At 35.0% G+C, this 16,452-nt stretch overlaps 1 protein-coding gene across 1 annotated transcript in view; it reads right to left on the bottom strand.

Moving 5' to 3' along the window:
- LOC150081467 (nucleolar pre-ribosomal-associated protein 1) overlaps nucleotides 1–16,452 on the bottom strand; it is a 190,655-nt gene that overhangs the window by 161,147 nt on the left and 13,056 nt on the right. Inside the window, exons 4-5 of the mRNA XM_090380212.1 lie at nucleotides 10,501–10,597; nucleotides 5,592–5,674 (exon numbers count right to left, since the gene is read on the bottom strand). Coding sequence (XP_090236338.1) covers nucleotides 5,592–5,674; nucleotides 10,501–10,597 — 180 coding nt within the window. The remainder of the gene's footprint in view (nucleotides 1–5,591; nucleotides 5,675–10,500; nucleotides 10,598–16,452) is intronic.

Below are 16,452 nucleotides of genomic sequence, written 5' to 3'. Positions count from 1 at the left end.
AAGATAATTTTAGCCACGCCCATGTTTTTTTATGGTGAAAAATATTCATGGCGCTTTAAAATTCACATTTTTTTAGGTTTCATTTTATATTAAATCAGCGATCGCGAATACGCGAAACCGTGAATAGCGGGGGTTTACTGTAATCAGATATTATGTAGACTCCATCAAGTCCTCATATCAGACAGTTATTTCAATGTCAAAATGCATATCTTGTTATTTCCATGTTCTTAATCTTTAGGTGCTTATTGAAGGTTTTTTTTTTTTGTTTTAAATCAATAATGACAGATTACAGGTATTTTTGAACTTTACATGTGTGGGGGTTTGGTTGTGTGTGAATTTTTGTTTTAAGCAATAAAACTCCCAAAAATCTGAGTGAAATCTTTATTTCCAGCATCCAAAAAAATGTATATGATTACCATATCTTTTTTTTTTATTTATTTTTTTTTTTTATCTATTTATGCTCATTCACATGTAACAATCATTATTTGTAGTTCTGTCCTTTAGGTTGGCAACTATAACAGTCAGAAATCAGTATAGCCTTATATCCAAATATGTAAATTTGATACAATGTGAACTCACTAATAACACAGTCCAAACTTTTGGACCTCCTCATCTGCATTATATCGGGTCTACAGTGTATTTAGACAACAAAAACAAATGGAATATGTGGTGCTTCAAAGGATACACCTCAACCTTTATAAAGTTCACAAAGATGTTGATATTTCAATATGACTATACCTGACTGATAATTTTTACAAGATCAGAGTGGGGATTTCACTCAGTCATTCAAAGATCTGTTCAAATGTTACTGCTTCACATCCATTTAAAGCTATTGATGTGAAACCCTTATCTTTGGTCTATAACATAATGGCTCTGAAATGCTGTTCACTGTCTATAGTATAATGACTTGTCAAAGCAATTATTCCTTGGAATTTCATGTCCAATTTTCTGCTGACTCTAATTCCATTGAGTTGTTCTGGAAAATTGCCTTCTAGTGATCCAACGAAGTATTTATGGGTAGAAATAACCCCAGAGAAACGTACCAACTGTGTAGAACAGTGGTACCATGGATTGCAAGTAACTTGGTCTGCGAGTGTTTTGCAAGACGAGCAAAAATTTTTAATAAATTTTAACTTGATAAACGAGCGAGGTCTTGCAATACGAGTACAGTCAGTCCTTGTATAACACGTGTTTACACTACACAAATTCGATCATACACGATTTATAAATACGGGAATGATATCTTATATAACACGAACCAAATTCGCTTATGCACGATTCGCCTTTGTGTTTACAAGAAATGGCAGTCGAACGCAGAATCACCCCAACCGAACGCAACACGATAGGAATGAAGAGAAGATTCTGAAAATGTATTTATGTTTTTTATATCAGTGAAGGGGAAACACATTTCACCATAATAACGTAAAAACCAACACAATTCCAGCTATCAGTATAATCGCAAATGCAATTAGATCGAGTTTACTACCATTTTATAACAGATTCCACTAGCAGGAATGCAACTGGAAATTGTTTTTATTGTTTTATGGTAGTAACCCCTAGAAATGTGCTTTAGTAAAATGTGAGGTGTTAATAGTGTATCTCTGCCTTTACGGTGTTGTTTATTCAGTTGCTACACATGCGCAGTTTTGTTTATGTGTATCAAGCGTGCCTCCTCATTTTGTAATAGTGCGAGCGATGAATCTGTTTAACAACAATGCAATGTCATATTTCCGTGAAATCCTCAAAAGGAGGCAAAAGCAAGTGTCATTGGATAGGTTCCTTGTTAAAGTCGCACAAAAAGAAAAAGTCAACAGATAGCAGTGATTCCATTAGTGACAGTGAAAGTCGTCCTACCCAATAATTAATAAATTTGATTGCTTTATGTATATTAAATTTAAATATTAAAAATATAAAAAGGTATGTATGTATTTTGTATTAATCATTTTTACAGTACATAAATATTTTTGAACTTTTGGAACAAATCATCTGGGTTTCCATTATTTCTTATGGGGAAATTTCCTTTGATATACTTTGGATTACGAGCACGTTTCCGGAACGAATTATGCTCACAAACCAAGGTACCACTGTACTACACTTAAGGCAGTAGAAAATGAAAAAGACCTGGGAGTAATTGTGCAGTCAGATATGAAGTTTTCTGAGCAATGCAGACAGGCTGCCCGGGCAGGCCATGAGGTTTTGTCAATGATATACAGGAATTTTGCTAGCAGGGAAAAAGAGGTGATTTTCCCTCTGTATAATGCAATGGTCAGGACATGCCTTGAGTACTGTGCACAGGTCTGGAGGCCTCATTTTAGGAAGGATGTAGATTTGCTTGAGAGTGTACAGAGAAGGGCAACAAGATTGGTGAGGGGAATGAAGGGATCCTCTTACCAAGAGAGGCTTAAGTTCTGCAAATTGCAGCGGCTGGAGACTAGGCACCTGCGAGGTGATCTGATTAAGGTGTATAAGGCCTTGAATGGGTTGAGCACGCTGAATTCTGGTCGGATTCTTCCACTTGTTCGGATTACGAACCTAAGGGAGCATAAATTCAAATTGAGAAAAGACAGATGTAGTTAGTTAGTTAGTTATTTGGTTTTTTTAAGAGCATTAGCAACTAAGGCCATATTGCTCTGGGAAATACGGTGGTCATTCTCTGACCTTTCCTCATCCTCAGTATTTGGTGGTGACGGGCTCGAACCCCGGTCTAATCAAGAAGTGTGTGCTACGCACTGCTGCTCCTTCCCACCTGGCTACGGAGGCGCCGACAGATGTAGAATAAATGTGCAGAAATTTGCCTTTAGCCAGCGGGTGGTTAATTGCTGGAACAAACTTCCATCTGTCGTTGTGGAAGTTGATAGGTTAAATAAATTTAAGAAGGAACTGGACAAACATTTAGAGGGAATTGTTTTGAAAATTTTTTTGGCTGATGCTGCAAAAGCTCTTGCTTTCTTGCATCACATGCCACTATTACATTGTAATTTGGCAAACATTTTCTTTTAATGCATGTTCTGAGTTCCATCAGTGCTGAACCAATGGTTTTAGTGGGTGGTTTGAACTTTACAGGATATTTTAACTCATTTCAAAGTACTGAAATGTACTGCAGTGCAAACTGGACTTCAAAAAAGAAGGATGAGCGTGTCTTTAGATATCTTAAATCTAGATGCACTTTTCTTTCTTAGAAATGTACATAAGTTGTGAGATCTAAAGAAGAAGGAAATTATTACAGAAGTCCAAATTTTAACTGAAAAAAAAAAAAGAGAGAGAGAGAGAGACAGTTTGAATGCACACAATTTACAGACAATAATGAGATCAAAATCATTCCAAAACAAACCACAGAGAAGAAATGCACACAGTTCTAAAGCAGAAGTAAAAAAAAATGTATTTTAATCTGTATTTAAATGAATAGAAGTTTTTCAAACTGATGTTCAGTTTGATGACGTTCCTTTACACAACTACCAAAAACTTTACTTTTTTCTTTTTTTTTTTTTTGCTGAGGAATGCCTTAGAAAGCCATAAATTCAGGCACAGGTTGAAAACTACTGCATTAAAACATGCTTAAATAGGCTAATAAAAATTATGAAAGGTTAATGAACCCATGAACATTCTAAAAGGTCTTTTAGTCTATTAACCTTTCTCATATAATTTTTTATGGAATAGAGTGGAATTGTTGCATTCAATGCAATGATTTGACTATGGTCCATGGATGCCTTCTTTTGGAATTGCTAATAATTTCCTCAGCTGTTCAAGGGGCTTTAAGCTCTAAACAAAAATTACAGGGAGCTAAATCCAGTGGGTATAGTAGATGGAGGATCACAGTGAAGAAGCTTCACAAGAAATTCTTGAATGGAAAGCACCAAGTGTGCAGGAGCATTGCCATGATACAAGCATCCATTCCCCCCAAGAGCCCATTTTTCCAGCCATTGTCCTTGAACAGCATAGCACAACAATAATAAACCTTTTCTGTAACATTCCTGAATCACTAATTGACCATGCAAATTCATGATGAAAAATGCCCTGTGATTCAAAGAATATGATAAGCACAATCTTTGCATTTGATCAAGATTGTCTTGCTTTTTTGGGCCTTGGGACAAGGCAAAGTCTTCTACTGAGTGGACTGGGCCTTTGTTTTCAGATCATAGCCATACAACCTGATTCCTCACCAGTAATGATGGAAGAAACAAAGTGTGAGTCAGCAACAGCACATTACCAAAGATCCTGACATGTGGGAACTCACTGCTCTCTGTGGTCATCAGTGAAGATGCAAAGCACAGGCCTGGCTGAAATGCATCACATTCTCAATGTCACAAATTGAAGATAAGAAGTCCATCCCTGAACTCTGTGATCACACCTTGTAAATGTTCCTTTAACCACGACAGGATTCAAAGTCTGGTCTTTTCTACATGGTAGAAGGACACATGATGCAAGAAAGCAAGTTTATATAGCATCAGCCAAAAAAAAAAAAAAAAAAAAACCCTTATTTCACCCATCCCCTCGCTCCAAATGTTTGTCAAGTTCTGCTTTGAATCTATTTAAGCTATCAACTTCTACAACGACAGATGGAAGTTTGTTCCAGCAATCAACCACCTGCTGGCTAAAGGCAAACTTCTGCACATCTATCCTACAACTGTCTTTCCTCAATTTGAATTTATGCCCTCTCAGGTGATTATTCTGAGCAAGAGGAAGAATCCCATCAGCATTGAGCATGCTCAAACCATTCAAGGCTTTATACACCTCAATCTGCAAGAAGTGAGAATAACATCATTAAAAAAAAAAAAAAAGAAAAAACGCAAAAAGCATGTATTTAGGGAATATAATTTTTTATTTCATTATTCTGGAACTTTGTGTTTATACTTTTTCTAATGTTATAAAAATTTTCCTACAGGATGAAAATTCTGGAGTTACTTTTAGATAACAGCAAACTTAAGATAATGAAAGTGGACTTTCATTATCTTAAGTTTTAAATTTCATTATGGGCATTAGCAGAGCTTCAAATTTCCCATCTGAAATAAAAAAAGAAACTAAATGCATTACCAGCTGCTTTTAACACATATCTTACTTTTCCCCCAAAAATTGTGAAAAATAAAAACCACGATTTAACTTGCATAACGAAATGATCATTATTTCTAACTACAGATTTTTTGTGCCCTGATGTTTTATTCTCAAGAGAGAGAAATATAATTCTGTTATTTTTTACTCAAACAAATCAAAAAAAAAATTTTTATAAGGAGTAGAGAAATAATGATAAAACTACAAATCATCTACAAAACATCATTTTACATCTGATTTTTCTTTCACAACAACAGCATCCTGGATGGACATTAAGAGCACAAAACTGCAAAGCATTACCAAAACGTTGAAAAAAACAGGCTTCCATCACACACTTTATTTAAAAGGCAAGCAATATAACAAACACTTTATGCCACAGTCAACTAGTTTCTGCATTTAAAGTTAGTATTAGTACAGGCCAAAAGATGTCTTTATGCTCTTGGTTTATGTTTCTCATTTCAATATGATATATAATTTAATTACAGTGCAGATTATAATTGAATTACATTTCAAATGTAAGTTAATTTAAAGTTAGTATTACTTACCCTTTTTTGAAATGTTGATAAAACTAAATCAATTGACGAAGCTTGGTCAAATTCTAGGAAAGGAAATATACCATTCAGGAAGCCTAAACAGAAAAGCAAATTATTGAATAATAAGAATCTTAATCAAAAAAGAAAGTGTTGCAATCAAAAAAAAAATTTTAGCCACTCTTGTAAAAGTATTACATTAAATGTAATAATTAATCATTCCGAAAGAGAAATGGGCTCCTAACCTGGTTATTGCACATAATGCATCCCATATTTGTCAATCATTGTACCATGATAGATAACCTATATCCAATGAGGGATTTCATTTTCCATTGTGCAATGGTGCTAATTTACTCTTACAGAAAGAAATGTGAATTTGATAATCTTCAGTAATATTTACAGGGAAGAATTCCCTGTAAATATTACTGAAGATTATTACTGAAAATATTACTAAAATTCACATCAGATAAATATCTCAAGAATGGATAGCAGTAGTGTTATACAGGGTGGATGCCAAAATTCAGAGTACATATAAAAAAATAATAATAAAATAATTGAAAATATTAAAATTAGGAAACTAATTTTAAGTATTCAAGATTGAATCCTTGTAGTAAAGCTTTATTAAAAGTATTCAAGTGCGACAATCATCTGAAGGTAACAGCTTAAACATTGACTCCCTCCATCATCCTCTAAAAAAGACATGTGGTCCATCATGATAAAAAGCAGAACATTTCACAACTGAGCCAATGACCAGTGGTAACTCCGTATCTTGTAGCTGTTGATAAGCATCTCCCCTTTGATCAACAAATTGTTTAATTTCATTCAGCAAATTTCGAAATCTCTGTAGAAATCCATAACCCATTTGACCTTATCCCACAAGTGCTTGATGAGATCAAGACCTGAAGAGTGTTCAAACCAGGAAAAGAGGTGAAGTTTTCCAAATGTTTTGCAAACATTATCTGCACATCTTCCAATATAGTACCTATCAAAAGATACTACTGTTGTCAAGAAACAGGAACACTGATAGATGTAATTGATCTGCGAAAAAAGTTCAGACAGTCTGCAGTTACCAAATATTGTTGCACTTGTAATCCAAACAAAACATTTGCATGGTACTACTACCACCACCACCACCCTGCACTATCAACACCATGCATACACATCTGGCCCTTGTCCCATGTTGCTTTTGCCATAGTGTCTATTGTTAGTTACACTGATGATGCAAAAGGAAACAATTCAGTTGACTAGCACAAATATCCAATCACACTGTTCCTAATGCTATTGCAAATTCAGACTGTCAGTGTAGCCAGGGGTGGGGGGAAAGGTGAAGACTCAGATGATGTTAGCTATTAAGTAATGTATCCAACCAGTGGATACTTTACAATACCCTTCATCATTCCACCACCAGGCCTCCTTTCCCTCCAGCGCTCCTTTTCCTGATGTTTTTCCCGACAACTCTTCTCCAACTTTCCTTATGATACAACTATTTAACTTCCACCACTCTTGCACGTCTTCCGGTAATTTTATTCCTTTTAGCACCTTTTAGCATTGTATTTTGGTGTGTTTTTGCTGGCCTAATAACTTACACCAGGGGTGGCCAACTTACTTTGTGATGCAATCTACTTTTTTTCTTCAAAATGTGCCACGATCTACCATCTCAAGAATTACATTGCATGGTTAAAAAAGTTAATCAACACATTCTGAAAAATGTTGTTTATAAATTTAGAATTAAATACAATTCAGAATTCTTTTTTTAAATTCAGACGTATTTAAATTTTTAATTTATGTGAAGTTTGTGTCTTCATATCATCTGCCAAGATTTCAAAATTGGAGATATACTGTGGAACCAAAACAGGAATTTAAAAGTTCACTTCATTTTTTTACATTTGAGTACTTTTCTTGACAAACATATTTCCAAAAATCTTTTTCTGATGATCTGGCTTTTAGGAAGTTATTGTTTCAAAATTTAATAATTTCGTTTTCAAGTAATATTTTCCCCAGGTGAAAAATCACAGCGATTTTTTCTGCAATTTGTTTCTTATCTAAGTCGACATTAAATGGATAATAAATATATTGAACAATGTCTTCATTTATTTTAAAATCTGGTTTCAAAATCATCCACAACTTTCTCAATTTCAGAAACATATTTCTGTCTATTAAATTCAAAATCAGGATATTTTTTGCAAATGATCTTGCATATTTGCAAAATGGTTGAATTTTTTTTCTTTGAGATCCTTAGCCATTGCCAAAAACTGATATTTATATGCAGAAATACTACTAATCATGTCACCCACATTTTTCTTTTTTCCTTGTAATTCCAAATTCAGATCACTTAATTTACTGGTAAAATCTGCCAAAAAAGCCAGATCACACAACCACTCCGTATCTTGTAGCTGTTGATAAGCATCTCCCCTTTGATCAACAAATTGTTTAATTTCATTCAGCAAATTTCGAAATCTCCGTAGAAACTTACTCCGACTCAGCCACCTCCCATCTGTGTGTAATATCAGATCTGGTTCATTTTCATCAAGTTGCATTTTGAAAAGTCTCCTTTGAAGAGATTGTCTTCCAATGGAATTCACAATTTTGAAAAATATGTCCATAACACTTTTAGTATTTATCTTTTGATGGCTAACACTTGTTGGTGGATGATACAGTGGTAACTCAAAAATATCTGGGAATTCATCATCCTTTTGGCACAATGCAATGAATCCATTAAGATGCTCTGTCATTGCTTTAGCTCCACCTGTTGTTATTGATACAAGCTTAAATAGTGGTAATTTAATTTTTTCAATAAAATCTTTTAATGCGTTAAATATATCTAGTTCTTTCTTTTGACAAAACCATATCCAGCATTTCTTCTCTACTGGCAGAATCACTGAAAGCCATACGAATAAAAGTGAGCAACCGAGCTGTATCACTGACGTCTGTAGAGTCATCCACTATTCGACACATACACTATGCTCTCCACAACGTAACTGCGTGAATTTTCACAAGACAAGTGTAGCAGCTGCATGGCAAAATAAGTAGTCATGTGGTTCAACAGATTTGTAATTAATAACATTTAGATTTTGACTAATCTATTTTTTTATATATATTTAAAATTCGTCATGATCGACCGAAATTAAAGGCACGATTGACTCGCTGGCCACCCCTGACCTACACTAACTATTCTAGATGTCTCTCAACCAATACATCCGCTCTCCATTTTCTGCAATGGCTGGCTGTTTTGTTCTGTTTGTCAATCTACATTTACTCTCTCAATACCAGCACAGATATATTCCACCAAAATTGTGCTGTTTTGGCACGAGACACACCTGCCCTCCTGACAATGATAATCACATGCCTTTTAAACCAACCAATTATGTTTGTTCCCATACTTGGTACATTACCAGTTCACAAATTCAGCATATGTTAGCACACAGCAAATAAATATCAGTAGCTGCTTAGACAGGCTGTCAAAGGCTGTCTTATCAGTAGCTGCTTAGACAGCCTTTGTTGCTGTAGTTGGTAGCAGCATCTCAATAGGCAATTGAGTTATAAGGAGCAAGTCATATATCATTCCTCACTATTGAGGAATATGTTGCATATATTCATAAATGGTTCTAAATCTCCCACACCAATTTAAGTTTCATCTAGTAAAATATCTTATGAAACTAAAAATAATAGTGTAAAACATCATATTAATGGAGAAAAATATGTCAATGTGTGTTATTCTTGATATTCAAAATATTCTTAAAAATAAAAATAAAAGCATTCTATAACATGAAGACTGTTCAAGAAGCACTAATGATAACTTTAATATTAAAATTTAGTCATATGTTTATAAATATGGAGATGATCTACATCGAAATAATTTCTACAGGTAAAACTTTCATCCTAGTATATGATCCATCAATCCATTCTTGGAAAAATTCTCCACAATTTCTTCTGTTGACTTTATAGCAATTTTAGAAAAATTATATCCGCATCAAATTCCATCCTAATTTTTTAGGAACAAGGGTGTTCACTATCATAGTACAGATTTTAACCATTCTAAGAAAATCTTTAGGCTCTTTTCTCACATGATCAAGAGTAGTCAAAACAAACATGTTGCCTGTTACTAATGTAGAACAATGGCTGTGCATGTACAAGATCCCTAAATGATCAAAGAAAACTACTGCCATTATTTTTCTAGCAGAATGGATCACTTTGACTTCAAGGTTACTTATGGAATGTAAATAACCATCATTGTGAATAAGACATTAATTCATTAGATTTTTTGTGTAATGTGAGAACACTATATGGTTTCACATCTTTAGTTCACAAATTTCATTCAAATTATTTGTGAAATGAAAAGCATTTACAACACATTTGTGATAAAAATGAATTAGTTTACTGTAAGGAATTTAAATAAAAAAATTAAAAGTCAAATCCAGTATATTTATATGCTTAATTAACTTGCAGGCAACTGTCTATTCCTCTTTGAGAAAAAAAACCAACAGCTTTACAACCAACAGTTTTTCTAGCTAACCCTTCCTTGTTCCCGACTAATCTAAAAATGAGGAACCTTTCTTATTTTAACATCCTTGACCAACCTTTCCTGTTCTAACCTCCTTGGCTAACCTTTCTTGTTAACCCATCTTCCTTGACTAATCTCCATTTTGAGGTTAGTCGAGGAAGTTTGATTGAGAGATCTGTTAGCTATAAAGGCTTGATAATAGTTCCCAAAAGGAAATCAGGGTGCTGACTTTTAAATTTTAATTCTCCAACATTTAACAAACTAATTAGATTTGATCAGAGATAGAGCATAAACCATTTCACAAATAATTTAGTATATACTATGTTATGCTTTTACATGACACAAAATTTTGTTTATCTTCAGTTAAACAATAAGAATAATAGTGCAAACCTTCCTTGAGCAGTCCTCAAAGATGTAAGTTACCTTTTTTATTGATAAGCTCACGAACTGCAACATCATCTCCACGAACAAGTAAGGAAGCAACAAAATGAAGAAAAGTAGTCCTCACATCTTGTGGATCCTATATATGATTTAAAAAAACTGTAAATAAATCCATAATTAGATGGTTGTTTCAATTGTCAGAATGAATTGAATACACCTACCCAACACACTAAAGGAGGAACAGCCAATCATAAATATTAACCTTGAAGCATTTACAAGGGACCTGCATATCCCTCTTGAAAATAACTGCTGCATACTAATTGTTGGTTCGATATTAATGGCTGAAACTTGTAGTGCCTTCAATATAGTCAAATTTTTATTTGAGCAGTTTTGGAAGTGAACAATTATTGTTTAAACTATACATGCAAAGAACCTGTCAAGTACCACATGACTGTTTACTATTTTTGCCTTCCTCCAATGTGATCGCTTTGGTTTCAGCATCATGTAAACAGTACATTGTCAAAACCAAAACCGGAATATTAGTTAACTTGTTGGTTGATGCATCTACAACAGAAATTATATATTGTTTGTTTTATGTTTAATTATCATATAAAATGCATTTTGTTTGTCTCAAAAATGTGATTGTTCTATGTTTATTTCCAATGCAAATTTTTTATTTTATAAGTTGTTACTTTTTTTTTTTTATTGTTTTGATATACAGATTAAAATTTAATTGTTAGAAGTAAGTGTTGCATATATTTCTTGTCGAACTCTTGCTCAAATGAAATCAGTTTTATTTATGGGAGGGGGTGCAGATTGCACAAATTTATTTACTATTTTAGAGGGTCATGGTATAGCAAAGTTTGAGAACCCCTGGTATAAGGTTGATGCCATTTGTTTGAAAATAATGCAATACTAAAGAAATTCATGGTTTGGTTAAGGCAAAGTATATTCTGCTATGAGCATTAAGATCTGCATTAACTAGGCAGTTTAAATCCTGCCAGCCACAAAAACACTTTATAATTTAAAAAAATGTCCAAATAGTATTAGCTATTTTATAATTTTGAAATTCTAATTTCGTGTTTATCACAAAGTTGGCCAAAATGATTCTGTTTAGTTAAAATGAAGTTCTCTGACTTCAGTTCAGCCCCAGGATAAGGATGTTGTTTTCGAAAATTTTTGCTGTACAGTAATACCCCGACTTATGCTACCCCGACTTACGCGAACTCGGAGTTACGCGGTTCTTGATTTTTTCGTTTGGCAACGCTGCCGCCCACTATCTTCAAGGTCGTTTTTCATATGTTATCGATATACGGTGCGACGGCGGAGATTGAGAGCGAAAGATGAACAAAATTCAACTTTGCTGCTTTTCTGTTTTTTATATCAGTGAAGGGGAAACACATTTCACCATAATAACGTAAAAACCAACACAATTCCAGCTATCGGTATAATCGCAAATGCAATTAGATCGAGTTTACTACCAGTTTATAACAGATTTCACTAGCAGAAACGCAACTGGATTTTTATTGTTTTATGGTAGTAACCCCTAGAAATGTGAGGTGTTGATAGTGTATCTCTGCCTTTATGGTGTTGTTTATTCAGTTGCTACATGCGCGCAGCTTTGTTTATGCGTATCAAGCGTGCCTCCTCGTTTTGTAATTGTGCTTTATTCCTTAAAAATGAGTAAAATACTTAATTAAAAGGTGTGAAAAGGAAGCGTCCTGGTGAAGACACTGCAGATTCAGAGAGAAAAAGAAAAGCAATTATCGATAAACAGAGGCGGACTGGATCAAAAATTCTTACCCGGGAAAATTTATAGTGGCCTCACACTATGGTTTATGGCCAAAATCACACTGGCCCACCGGGGTTTCCCCGGTAAGGCTTATGGCCAGTCCGCCTCTGTCGATAGAGAAAAAATATGAAATTGTGAAACGCTTTGAGCGAAATGAAAGACCATGTGATATGACAGGCCTAAATGAAGCAACGGCGAAAAGCACATGACAATTGCAAACTTGACAGGTTGAAAATTGAAAAGGGCTCAATTGTAAAGGGCTTAAAAATTTTAGAAAACATAGACTCCAACGAAGAACGCGTTATAGCTACAAAGCAAGGAATAAAAAAATTATTACCTTGCTACTAAGAAATTCTGCGTGAAAAAAAGAACGCGCTGTGTCGTCAGACGAATTTGTTAGATTTTATGAAGCCATCGACATCGAAATAACTTTTTAACGTAAGTCATTTGTTTTTTTAATACATATTTTGTATTAATATGTATAAAGAACTGCAATTTTATTAATATTTTTCTTCTAAACTAGTGTTTTTGTTAGTCCTTGGTCCCAATTAAGCAAAATTTATATGTATTTATATGCAAAGTTGTACCCCGACTTACGCGATTTTCGTCGGACCCACCTATCGCGTAACTTCGGGGTATTACTGTATTAGCTATTCAGTCTGTAGTACATTAGTTCCAATAGTAATATAGTTCATATGGTTTTTTTGTATGTTGTGTCTCTACAAATGTGTGTTCACTGGCTAATATGCATGTTATGTGTGCTGAAATGTAATCCAAATGACCCACGAGGGGAAAGCCTACTCCCCACACCTAAGATCAATTAAACTACATCTCTCACTGAGATGCCTTTAAGAATTTCTCCTGTCTCCAATGGAATTCAAACTCAGTGAACCCATCACAGAAGACAAGTCAAGACAGGTGATGTGTCAAGAATTCGGAGAGAGCAAATGAACACGATAGAAAGAAAGAAAAAATATTTTGAGATAAGGAAGATCAAAAGGAGGAAATTTCAAATTAAAATGTCTCTGACATTAAATATCAGAGCAGACATATGCACAAGCAACACCTTTAAAGTGAAAGAAGTAGAACAAGTGCTTAGGACAAATTGGATGAGTGGTAGCAGAGGAAACTGATAGTTGAGATGCTGTTAGAATAGGTATGTGGGATTTAGGATATAAACTGGTGTTCAAAAAAAGTGCATCACCTAGGAATTTCACATTTCTAACCCATTTTCACAATGGTATGTTACATTAATGACTAGCATCATGAATAGAAATATAAACAAAAGATATTTATTAATAGTTAAGGCAAAGCTAAGTAATATTTGACAGGTGCTCTCAAAATATTCCAAAATGAGCTTTGCAACCTTTATACAACAGTTTTGGTAAACACGACAATTATATCTGAAATGTTATCAGAAGCCCTCAGAAAAGTTCACCAGGTGCAACCTAATATGTAGTTGAACCGCATCTGGCCCTAATGACAGCAGCACACCGTTGAGCATTGGCAAGATCAATTTCTGAAGATAATCAACTGACAGTTCGTGGTTCCAAACACGAATTATGGCTTCCTGAAATTCACAAAGGGTCCTTGATTTCTTTCTAGCAACTGCAGATTCCACACGATGCCAACAGTTCTCTATAGGATTCAGGTCTGGGCTGTTTCCTAGCCAGCTAACAGCTGTAATGGACAAATGTCTTCTAACAGCTGTAATGGACCATTCTTCCAATCATTTTTTCAGCTATAACAAATGTCTAATGCAGAAATGAAGCTAAAGTAACTACAGAAGTGCCTACACACACTTTTCACCCGATGACAAGGAGCAGAGTCATCCTGAAAGATGCAGTTACTTGGCAGGTTAAAATGGGCTCTAATGGTTGGCAGCAATTTGCCTTCCAATATAGCCAGGTATCTGTTGGCATTTACGGAACCTTTTATAAACTGAAGGTGACCTACTCCGTGATACAAAATGCACCCCCATATCATTTGGCTGGTAGGGAATTTCACTGTATACACCATACATTCTGGATGGCATTCTTCACCGTGTCTAAAGCAAATTGTTTGTCTTCTATAAGAGCCATGTAGATTGAATTTCTTCTCATCTGAGAAAATAACTCAGATGAGAAGATAATGGACGGAGGTCCATTTGACATGCTCCTTACAACAAATTAATCGGGACTTTTTCATTTTTTGTGTGAGGAGGGGCTTCTTCTTAGGACGACGTGCTACAAGTCCATTATTTGTTACTGCACTTGCTACCACTCCTGTATGTTCTTTCCATTCTCTTTTCAGCTCAGACAAAAAACTTTACAGTTTTTAAGGCATAAGCGCTTCAAAACGCAGTCCTGTTTTGGCGTAGAGACTTGATTGCATCCAGTTCCTTTTTTCCTATCAGCAGAACCAGTATTCTTGAGTTTGGAAAGAAATCTACTCACTGTTGACTGATTACAAGACACTCTATAAGCAATATGAGAAGAACAACCTTCCTCACGTAAAGCAACAATAGCACTTTTTCTTCGTGGCATAAACTGCACGTAACTCGCCATCCTGACACAAGCAAGGAATGACTGCAACTCTTGCAGAGCGTGCTTATATAGCCGAAAGTAACAGCTGATGCAATATTACGTCATCACCTATGCATGTAAATCTTATCTGTAAGAAATACTGTCATATACTTATGTTATTCAAATGACAATTACAATTTTAAGGGGTGATGCACTTTCTTTGAATACCAGTGTAGATGGAAATGGACATCACCGAAAGTAAAAATGAGACCACATCTTCTTGAAATGAACTTTTTGGGAAGCTTAATTCTTTTGGCAGAGATGTTTGTTCCATAGCATGACTATCCATTAGGTACTGATGTAGGCAAGATAAATGTTGGGGGGTGTGGGGGGGCAAGAAAGAACACATTGCATAAAATTATTAGAGATTTTACACACACACATACACATCAGGATATACTTAACTTCTAAATAAAGCAAAGCCTCACCAATGCTCCCTAACTCCTGTCCATGCACTCCTCAGGCTCTACACAGGATAGCTTGCAGAGTAGATGTAATGAAAGTAAGTGGGATTGGTAATGCTATAGGAACCATCTAGTTGATTCAGATGCCTCCTAGAGCATTACCAAATAATTTCAGTTCAGAAAACTATCTAGCAGCCAGTCTGTTTTAAAGCTGCACCCTCAAAATATAAGGAAGAATATTGCACCTCACCTTCATGCCTGTCGTAACTAAACAACACAAGTGGCAACAAAAAACAACACGATTTTGACCACTGCAAGCCTTCATTAAGCAAAGTGATGATATCACACTTTATCAACTAGTACTGACATGTGTTAAGAGGCACACTTTATCAACTAGTACTGACATGTGTTTAGAGGCTGTCATTCCTCTGTAGGGTGCAGCTGACATGCCTTGATCCCTGCTTTTGTTGGTTCATTTAGGTGGTTGCTGTCAGTATACTAGGTACACAGAGTGTTTTCCAACCTTGCCCATGAAAGAGAGGGGCACATTCTTCTAGTCAATCAATTCTATTCATTGTGCATGTTTAACACTGCTATTTTATTTTACTGCATCTTGAACCTTTAAAGAGTACAAATTTTGTACAATACTCTTCAAAAGCACAAGATACAGAGGAAACACAGTAGTCTCAACCAGCAAAAAGTACACATACTTTCATTAGTGCCTTCAAATATTTCTTCAACTTCAAAACAGTGTAGCATTAAATACATTTTCTAGACCATAAGATGTATTTTTATTTCTTGGAAAATTATGCCCAAAAATCCCCCAGTATCTTACGGTTCAAAGGTATACTAGGTACATACAGTATTGCTTTTATATCTACCAGTGGTTAGAAAAAGTATGGTCAAAACTTCCAGCTGGCTTTGTGAAAAAGCTAGCATTTTTTGTGTGTGACCATTTCATATCACATGTAATGGAGATAATAAAAAGGAAGGTTGCTGAATTAAACACTGCAAGTTAACTGTAATTCCTGGTCTTAGCCACCAGTCGCTGGCCATCTGAATTAACAACCCCTTTAAATTATTCATGTGTGAGGAGCAGACAACTGGATGCAAACATCAAATAATGATTTGACGCAACAGGACAAATGAAGCAACCAACAATTTCACAAGTGTGAGAATAGAACACGAGAAGTTACCATCTTCCAAGAAGTCAGTAATGTCCAGAATGAAAATG

The sequence above is a fragment of the Mastigoproctus giganteus genome, chromosome 8 (genome assembly GCF_048544385.1).
Source record: "Mastigoproctus giganteus isolate SK-2022 chromosome 8, ASM4854438v1, whole genome shotgun sequence".
NCBI lineage: Eukaryota > Metazoa > Arthropoda > Arachnida > Uropygi > Thelyphonidae > Mastigoproctus > Mastigoproctus giganteus.
The sequence above is the reverse complement of the archived record's forward strand: the minus strand, read 5'-3'. Positions and strand labels throughout refer to the sequence as shown.